Source organism: Myotis brandtii, unplaced genomic scaffold (assembly GCF_000412655.1).
Source record: "Myotis brandtii unplaced genomic scaffold, ASM41265v1 scaffold510, whole genome shotgun sequence".
Lineage (NCBI taxonomy): Eukaryota > Metazoa > Chordata > Mammalia > Chiroptera > Vespertilionidae > Myotis > Myotis brandtii.
The window spans coordinates 1441784-1451718 of record NW_005369443.1 but is presented as its reverse complement, the minus strand read 5'-3'; the positions used below and the strand labels follow the sequence as shown (position 1 = coordinate 1451718).

The 9935-nt window shown below is 40.1% G+C and overlaps 1 protein-coding gene across 3 annotated transcripts in view; it reads left to right on the top strand.

Annotated features, from left to right (window-relative positions):
• GTF2IRD2B (GTF2I repeat domain containing 2B) overlaps window positions 1–9935 on the top strand; it is a 58984-nt gene that overhangs the window by 40991 nt on the left and 8058 nt on the right. For all 3 annotated transcript variants that reach the window (XM_005877232.2, XM_014548527.1, XM_014548526.1), the window contains 2 exons: window positions 5354–5410; window positions 9249–9326. In XM_005877232.2, the coding sequence (XP_005877294.1) occupies window positions 5354–5410; window positions 9249–9326 (135 nt within the window). The remainder of the gene's footprint in view (window positions 1–5353; window positions 5411–9248; window positions 9327–9935) is intronic.

The window sequence follows — 9935 nt, the reverse complement described above, 5'->3', positions numbered from 1 at the left end:
AAAAAAATGAGTTCGCGTGTCACCTCTGACACGCGTGTCATAGGTTCGCCATCACTGGAATAGATGGTACTAATACTATAACAAGCTGTTGGATATTATTGTGGATTCAAAAGAACATAAGGTCCTCTTTTATAAAGAAACAACTAGAATGTGATAGAAAAGAAAAGAAAAGAAAAGAAAAGAAAAGGGGAACTAACGCTAGTATAAGGAAAAGCACTCGTTGTTTTACAGGAAGTAGTACCACTCTATTTTATATACAATTTAAATAACTTTCCAAAATCATATTCTATTACATAAATGGCAAAGAAAAGATTCATTAAAGTCAGAAATAACAGCATCAAATATCGGTGTAACATGGACAGTCTCTAAGAAGTTAAAACAGCATGGTAACTTAACCATTTAAAAAAATAAATACGTATAATCTATCAGTCGAATAAGCTCTATATTGTAAGTCTGAACTTTAACTTAAAATGTCTGTTGGGCATTTAATAATAATAATGATAATAATCTGTTCTGTAGAGAATGATATTAACCTATGGAAATTGTAAGAAGAAAGACACATTAGGACTAATGAGTATGGACATCAGCTCCTGATTTAGGGAGTGTGGTACTACATGCCTATGGTTTAATCAAAGTTGCTGAAAAATTCTCAAATGATTTTCATGAAACAAAAACTTCTTTACAATAAGGAAATGAAGAACATTAGAATGTAAGCTCCATTAAGACAGGATTATTTGTGTTTTGTTCACTGCTACAGTCCCAATGCCCCCAACATTATAGTAGGCACACAATAAATATTTGCTGCACGAATTGGAGATGTCAAAGGTTAAAGTAAGACAAAAGGCCAAAAACATTAATTAATAAAGAATGCCCCTCCTTAAGACAGAATCTACAGGGAAGTGTACTTAGAATCTTCTGTTCCAAATTGGCCTATGGTAGTAATCTATAACATATAAATATCTACAGTAACTCTAAGAAATAACTCTAAGACTTAAGAATGACTATATTAGATACAATTTATCTAGTAAATTTTAAATAAGTAGCTAGTAAATAAATAGGTAAAAATGAAAAGAAAATAACAGCAAAAAGACATCATCCTGCCTTGTACATCCAGATTGTACCACTGTTTTTTCATAGGTGCATCTCACTGGTTTACTTTACTTTTTTAAATCCTGGTAAAATATACCTAGCATAAAATTTTCCCTATTAACCATTTTTAAGCGTATAGTTCAGCAGCATCAAATACATTCACACTGCTGTGCAACCATGAACACTGTCCATTCTCCAGAATGTTTCATCATCTCAAACTCAAATTCCATACCTATTAAACAATAATGTCCCCATTGTTCCCTTCCCCCTGGCCCTAGGTCAGCCGTGGGCAAACTACGGCCCGCGGGCCGGATCCGGCCTGGTTGGAATGAATAAAACTAAAAAAAAAAAAAACCGTACCCTTTTTTTTAATGATGTTTACTTTGAATTTATATTAGTTCACACAAACACTCCATCCATGCTTTTGTTCCGGCCCTCCGGTCCAGTTTAAGAACCCATTGTGGCCCTCGAGTCAAAAAGTTTGCCCACCCCTGCAATAGCCTCTTCTCCGCCCACTCCCTGCTGCCACCGCCGCCCTCCTGCTCCTTCCCTTCCAGTATGACCACGCATGGGCGAGAGGCTGGAGAGAGGAAAAAAGCTTTCTTCAAGTAATTGCAGAACTGACAAACCAAAGGTTAACACTGTCATCAGGCTGTGGGCCCTCCTACAACACTGTTGGCTGTGAGTGTCCAACTTGAAATATGTGAGGAGTCTTCCATTCTGACCTCATTTGCTCTGGTTTCAGTCTTGAGAATGGGCATTAAAGCCCCACAGTGTTAGTCATCACACACTGGATAGTGATAATGTGACAGGTTTCTTCATTGGAAGACAAACTTGATATCAGTTAGTTCTGTGCCCACGTCTGTACTTCACAATGAAGAAAAAATTATAAGAAAAGCATAAAAGAAATGCTTTTTTTGTTGTTGCTGGCACACAAATATTGATTAGTAGAGTCACTGATAATAAAAACCAAAATGTACTGGGATTCAGTAATTTGCCTTGCAAATAAAGTATTGCTGGATTCTCCCCTCCCTCTCTATTTTTGCTTAAGAGAATCTTGGGGCCCTAGCTGGTTTGGCTCAGTGGATAGAGTATCCTGGGTTTGATTCCAGCCAAGGGCACGTTCCTCGGTTGCAGGCTTGAACCCTAGCCACGTGCGGGAAGCAACCAACCGATGTGTCTCTCTCACAAAAAGAAGCATAAGATGTCCCCTTTTTGCAACCCTTCATGTAACAATGCATCTCAGCTGTAATCACCAGTGGCCATTAAAACCAATTGTTAAATGTCAATAGGATTTTATCACGAGTAGATCAGGCTGACAGGTTCTAACTCACTCACCAATGTTAACCTCATAAAGTAGAGGTAACCAGATATTATGTGCCTCCAGGTGGGATCTAGTAAGAAGTACTCCTTCGGGATTCTTGCCCTAAATCATCAAACCTACGTCTGATGCAGTCTTTAGATTTACCTACCACTTTTCAGGAAATGTGGGAGATACAGAAACATAGGAAAACATTCCAAGGTGGTCGCAGGCAGTAAACGCCAGAGTGGTAGAAGCTCAACAAGACATGTGCTGATTTCTTTTTCCTTTTTTTTCCTAATATATTTTTATTGATTTCAGAGAGGAAGGGAGGAGAGAGAGATAGAAACATCAATGACGAGAGATAATCATTGATCACTGCCTCCTGCACACCCCCTACTGGGGATCGAGCCCACAACCCGGGCATGTGCCCTTGACCAGAATCGAACCCGAGACCCTTCAGTCTGCAGGCTGACACTCCATCCACTGAGCCAAACCAGCTAGGGCATGTGCTAATTTCTTCATCAAATAATTGCAAGGTTTTTTTAAATGGAGAGAAACCTGTTTTATAATAAAAGAGATTTAAAAGACATTTCAACCAAATGCAATGTGTGGGCTTTGTTGGGATCCTGATTTAAGCAAACCAACTTCGAAAAGACAATTACTGCTTCCTGTGGAATGCCAAATAATCACTGATGGCAGGAATTGGAAAGTCCATTTGTAATCGTTATAATAAAAGATTGGATCAAGAAGGAATCATCAACCCTAGCCGGTTTTTCTCAGTGGTTAGAGCATTAGCCTGCGGACCGAAGGTTCTTGGGTTCAATTCCCGGTCAAGGGCACATACCTCAGTTGCAGGTTTGATTCCCAGCCCCATGGGGTGTGTGCAGAAGGCAACCAATTGATGTGCCTCTCTTTCCCCGCCTCCTCCCTCCCACTGAAAATCAATGGCAAAAGTATCTTCAGGTGAAGATTAAAGAAAAGGAATCATCAGTGGATAGTAAATCTAGAGAGAAATTTAGGAGTGGAATACTTACGTGATCTTAAAGTTTCTCCCCACAGGCTGTTGGCCAGTTGCAAGAGTGAGGAAAAAAACAGTAATTTTACATTGGAGACATCAAATAACACCTTGATCAGATGATCAAAATTCACATCACCAGAAAGAGACAGATGAACTCTTAGTTGGTCTGGGCTGCTATAACAGAATCCATAGATTGGGGGTCTTAGAAGCAACAGGCATTTATTTCTCACAGTTCTGGAGGCTGGAAAGTCCAAGGTCAAGGTGCTGGCAGGTCCAGTGTCTGGTGAGGACCCACCTCCTGGTTCGTAGATGATCTTCTCAATGTATCCTCCCATGGTGTCCTCCAAGGGAGTCCCTTTCATCTCTTTTATAAGGGCACTCATGCCAATCCTGATGGCTCCACCCCCATGACCTAATCACTTCTGAAAGGCCCCACCTCCGAGTACCATCACATGGGGGTTAAGATTTTGACATTTGAATTTGGGGGAAACACAAATATTCAGTCTATAGAAGACATCATATGCCTCCAGATGTGATACCCTGAGAAGGATAGCCCATCATCTAGGCAGTATTCTGGCCCAGAATGCAAAACTTGAATCCTATCATGAAGAAACATCAGACAGGCTCAAAATGAGGAACATCTATTGTGGGGGAATGAGAGAGAGGGATTTCTAGTCTTAAAAAATGGCAATGCCATAAATATCAAACACAGACTATGGAACTGTTCCAGATTAAAGGAGACTAAAGAGACATGACAACAAAAACCATCCTGATCACAACCTGGATCCTTTACGGAACGGGGAAGAGCTACAAAGGACATTTGGGGCAACCAACCAAATGCGAATACGAGCCCCGGCCGGTTTGGCTCAGTGGATACAGCGTCAGCCTGTGGACTAAAGGGTCCCAGGTTCGATTCCGGCCGAGGGCACATGCCTGGGTTGTGGGCTCGATCCCCAGTGTGGGGCATGCAGGAGGCAGCCAATCAATGATTCTGATTCTCATCATTGATGTTTCTGTCTCTCCCTCTCTCTTCCTCTCTGAAATCAATAAAAAAAATATTTTAAAAATGGGAATACAAATGATAGATTAAGTAAAAGTATTGCCTCAATGTTAAATGCTGTGATTTTTATAACTATGCTGTGATCATATAAGAGAATATCCCTATTCTTAGGAAATAATCACTAAAGTGTTTAGAGATAAAGAGCCATGGTGTATGTAACTTTCTTTCAAATGGTTAGGGCGGGGGAATATATATATATATATATATATATCTCCCATATCAATAGATTGGGGAGAGGAAAGGGAAAGATTACAAATTATAAAGGAAGTGGTAAAATGTTAACATGTTATCTGAGTAAAAGGTATACAGATCTTTGTTGTATTTTATTCTTGCAATTTCTCTGTAAGTTTGAAATTATTTCAAAATAAAAAGCTCTTTTTAGAAAAACACGGTTCTGAGACAATTAAGAAAAGTTGAACAATGACTAGATATGAGATGATGATAAAGAATAATCGTTCACCTGGGGAGTCATCATGATATTGGAGTGATGCTGAACGCAGAGAGTTGTTGTCTTACTGGTACCTACACAGTATTTGTGCGTTGAATTCTACCATATCTGGGATTTACTTTGAACCACCAGCGGGGTTGGGGTGGGGTGGGGTGGGCACAGAGGGAACAGGGGCACAGGAGTTGATGACTCTTGGCAATGGGGGATGGGCACGTGGCTTCATTATACCATCTCTGTTATGTCTGTTCGAAATTTTCCCAAAGGACAAATAAAGGAACAACGAAAAAATGTAAAGAAAGGGTCACTTGTACAAGGAGTCAAAATATTTCATGTACTGTACATCCCTGGGCGGATCTGGAATTATTTGCATTGTTTTAAATGATTTTTCTTTTTGTATTTCCAGTTTTTTTTACATATTGTTTGCTTTCCTTTCAGAAAGCCATCATTCTTCTGCGATCAATGAAGTAATAGAAATGGAATTGCCAATGGAAGGTTAGAAACACGAAGCATTTAATTTCGTGTGTGTGTGTGTGTGTGTGTGTGTGTGTGTATTTTAGTTTACAGTATTTTACAAAGAACACACATGTATGAAAATAAAGAAGGGGACTTCCTGGCAGGACTAAAGGGTCCCAGGTTCGATTCCGGCCGAGGGCACATGCCTGGGTTGTGGGCTCGATCCCCAGTGTGGGGCATGCAGGAGGCAGCCAGTCAATGATTCTGATTCTCATCATTGATGTTTCTGTCTCTCCCTCTCTCTTCCTCTCTGAAATCAATAAAAAAAATATTTAAAAAATGGGAATACAAATGATAGATTAAGTAAAAGTATTGCCTCAATGTTAAATGCTGTGATTTTTATAACTATGCTGTGATCATATAAGAGAATATCCCTATTCTTAGGAAATAATCACTAAAGTGTTTAGAGATAAAGAGCCATGGTGTATGTAACTTTCTTTCAAATGGTTAGGGCGGGGGAATATATATATATATATATATGTGTGTGTGTGTGTGTGTGTGTGTGTGTGTGTATTTTAGTTTACAGTATTTTACAAAGAACACACATGTATGAAAATAAAGAAGGGGACTTCCTGGCATGCTTTTTTAGAGAGCTGGCTGAGTTCTAGTCCTAAAATGTCATCTTAAGGACTCTCTCACTCTTTTACTTTTGTAAAATGTGGTTTTGCTTAACGCACCTGGATGCAGAAGTTAAGTGGTAAGAAAACTTGATACTGGTGCCATTTGTTGTCTTATTTCATTTTGTCTTTTGGATGGGCATGCCCAGATTTTTTTGAACTGAGCCGAAAAGTATTTTAGGAAATTCTTTTTTTATTTGTTTTGTTAATCCTCACCCGAGGATATTTTTTTTATTAATTTTTAGAAAGAGTAGAAGGAAGGGATGGGGCAAGAGCAAAAGAAATAGAAAGACACACATCGATTGGTTGCCTCCCACACATGCCCCACCAGGGGGCGGTGGATGGAACCTGCAACCCAGGTACAAGCCCTTGACTAGAAATCACACCCACGAGCCTTCAGTGCACAGGCAACACTCTTAACCACTGAGCCACAGTGGCCAGCGCTTTTGTGGGGTTTTTTCAATGTGGCATAATATTTTAGTAAAACTAAATTAAAATTAAATTTATTGGGGTAACTGTTTGGTTTTATTGTTCAATGTTTGTTTAAATGCTATACCCAGTAGGTACAAACATATTCTAAGGATATTCTTTATCATTAAGATATTTTTTATTTTTCATAGAAATGAGACCATTTATTCTGGAGTTTGTGGATTTTCAGCCCATTTAATTAAAATAATATACTTTTTTTTTATTGTGCTTCATTTAGTAATCTGCTAAAAATATTTTTAGCTCTGATGCTGAAATGTGAGCTGATCCATAGTGTCCTTTTAATATGAGTTCTTTTATTTTATGTCTATAAGTAAGGTATATCATTCTATCCTGGCATTTAATAAAATGTCACTTATCTGAACAGATGGGATTTTGAATTAGTAAAATCGGAATTATAAAATTGCAATTTTATCATTTTTCCAATCCGAAATGATTTAACAAGAAGACAGTAGTATTTGGACCATAGTGTATAAACTATACAGATTATACTTTTAAAATAAACATTTATACCCTTGAAGTTGTATTTTTTTTTTCTGAGTGAGTCCTTTTTACTTAGAGATATTACTTACCTTGAAATAGCACAGGGTCTGAACTGGTTTTCCCATGATTAGGGGAATTTTGAGATTGAATGAATATTCCCATCCTAATTTGATAATTCCATCATACTTCACTTTTTTGAATTCTAAAAATGGTTTCATGAAGTTGTTTATTTTATGGGGAGGAAACCTCTCGTCATTATTTATAACAGAGAAAACATGGTGCCATTTTAAGTATCCAGCAGGTAGAGAATGGATCGTGGTGATCCATTTGGAAAAATGCTCCCAGTAAGCTCAGTGAGAAACACACTTGTCTGGCTCAAGACAAGTTATACCCAAAACAGGGGGACTAAAAGAAACCACAGTTTACAGTGGGATCTCAATTTTGTTTAGAAAAATTAATATAGTCAAAATAGTGGAGTAAGAAAATGCTGTGCTCACCTCCTCCCAGGACCACATCAAAATTACAACTAAACTACAGAACAGCCATCCTTGCGAACCCCCTGAAGTCTAGCTGAACAGGAGTCCTATAACTAAGGATATGTAGAAGAAGCCACTTTGAGACTGGTAGGAGGGGCGGACATGCAGATGGCTGATCCCACACCTGTGTGTGACAGTTTAAAATCTGGAGGGATTTCTTGGCTTCAGAGGTCCCCCATGAGGAGCGAGGGGTCCCAGCCCAGGGTTCCAGTGCTGGGAAGAGAAGTCTCTGTAGCTTCTGGCCAGTGGAGATCGTGGCTGAGACAGACGGAGGCTGCTGGAGTCCCAGGGGCTCCTCCTAAAGGGCCTACGCACGGACTTACTGGGACTCACTTACTCTAAGCTCCTGTGCTGGGGCAGCAGCTCAAAAGGTGCCAGGGACATATGGAAAGAAACTGAATTGTCTGGTTTCAGGGCAAGGGCTAGAGGGACACTTCTCCCAGACGCAAGTGCCGGGAGACACCATTGCTCCTTTGTTGAGCCCTCCCTCCTACCACAGCCTGCAGGCTCAGGCAAGTGCCATATCTGAGTCCCCATCAACTTGGCTAACACCCTTCACCCTGCCCTGTTGATTCCCTGAGACCCCACCCTACCCAACTTGCAGGCCCACCCAAGCTGCTTTCACTGGCTTTTCCATACAAATGGCCCATCTTGGCTCATACTGTGGGCTTTACTAAAGTCTCTAAAAGGTTCACAAACCTCATACAAGCAGCATCTGGCCTCACCATGCACTGTACCGCTCGCTAAGCAGCCCTAAGCCTGGACTAGCTGCAGCCAGCCTCTCCCGGGCACCTCCACGCACAGCACAAGTGACAGCCATCTGCAGATCACTGAAGCTCATACCAAGGGTCCCTGGGCAGGACTTAGGCAGTGACTGAACCTGGCCTGCACCCAAAATCCCTCCTAAGAGGCCCCAGAACCAGCACCTGGTGACCAGCTTCACACCACACCAGAGCATCACCCAAACACCTCAACAAATGACACACCCAAAGGACAGACTCGGCAGGCACGAGAGGCCCTGCCAAAGTGTCTCCTGGTCCATAGCGTTAGCCCCTGCACAGCACTCCATTTGTAAGGATGGATTGGTGCTGATTCACCTGTACTTTGTTGCCTCTGTGGCTCCTTGTGTCTGTCTGAAGTCTTGCTCTTCAGACGCATAATCTCAAACTCCCGAGTGATCATTCACACAACACATGAACTGAGCTTTGAGTTCCTGGGATAGGACTAGACAGGCTTATTTATATTTCTCACCTAGAATTTAAGTGAATGTTGTATTTATCATTTGACCACAAACATGATAACATCAACTCTGCTTTTACTATCAGCCCTTGTTGAGCATTTCTGTGACTCTGTTAAATCATTTTTCATAGGATGTCTGTCTACTACTTAAATGTCCTCCTGGACACACTTATATGTCTTATTTCTTTTCCCCCTTTTAAACTGAGAATAACAACAAAGGTAATATACCTTTAAACACCCTTCTTTTAAAATCTGCAGTTTAATGGTCAAAATCCCCTTTTGACCATTAAACTGCAGAGACTCAAATATCATCTGATGCCAAGCCATCTTGTTTTCCTGCAGCTAAATGTTCTCAAGGTTTTAAAAAATTCATTCTGGACTTCTGAGTAATGGCACATTTTTAGAGGAGAATTGGCCTAATTTTCTGTAAGTTCTAAATTTCAATTCTGTTTTAAGGAAACACAAATCCATCCAATACTACAAGTTCTGCAGCAGGTGTTGAAGATCTTAACATCGTTCAGGTGACAATTCCAGGTATGGAAGTTTATCTGGCTTCATCATAATTTATATTATACTAGAGGCCCCATGCACGAAATTTGTGCAAGAATAGGCCTTCCTTCCCCTGGCTGCTGGCACCGGCTTCCCTCTGGCACCTGGGACCCGGGCTTTCCTTGCAGCTCCAGATTCATCCAGAAGGTCGTCCAGAAGGATGTCTGGTCTAATTAGCATATTATGCTTTTATTATAGATTTTTTATTTTGTTATATTTTAAACATTTTCTGACATGAATTAGTCTCTTGGAGTTGTGTTTTTGTTGGTGTTGTTTCCTTAGTTCATCCTATTAATTATGGGATGATAATTCAGGAATATAGAATATGCTGCAGATCCCCACTCACTGAATATCTTGCCTGTATCAAACATTGTTAATCAAATATATTGTTCTCCCAGCCATGCCCTGGCATTAATGGGAAAATACACCTCAAAGCAGATAACTCCAAACACTAGCTACGATTCAATTGGATTTGGCCACAGAAGTGAAATTTTCTTTTGCTGCCCATCAAGTAATCTCCTTTTCTTTTTTTTTTTTTTAATTTTTTTTTATTCTTTTTAAAAAAATATTATAAGTATTACAAAGGGAATTACA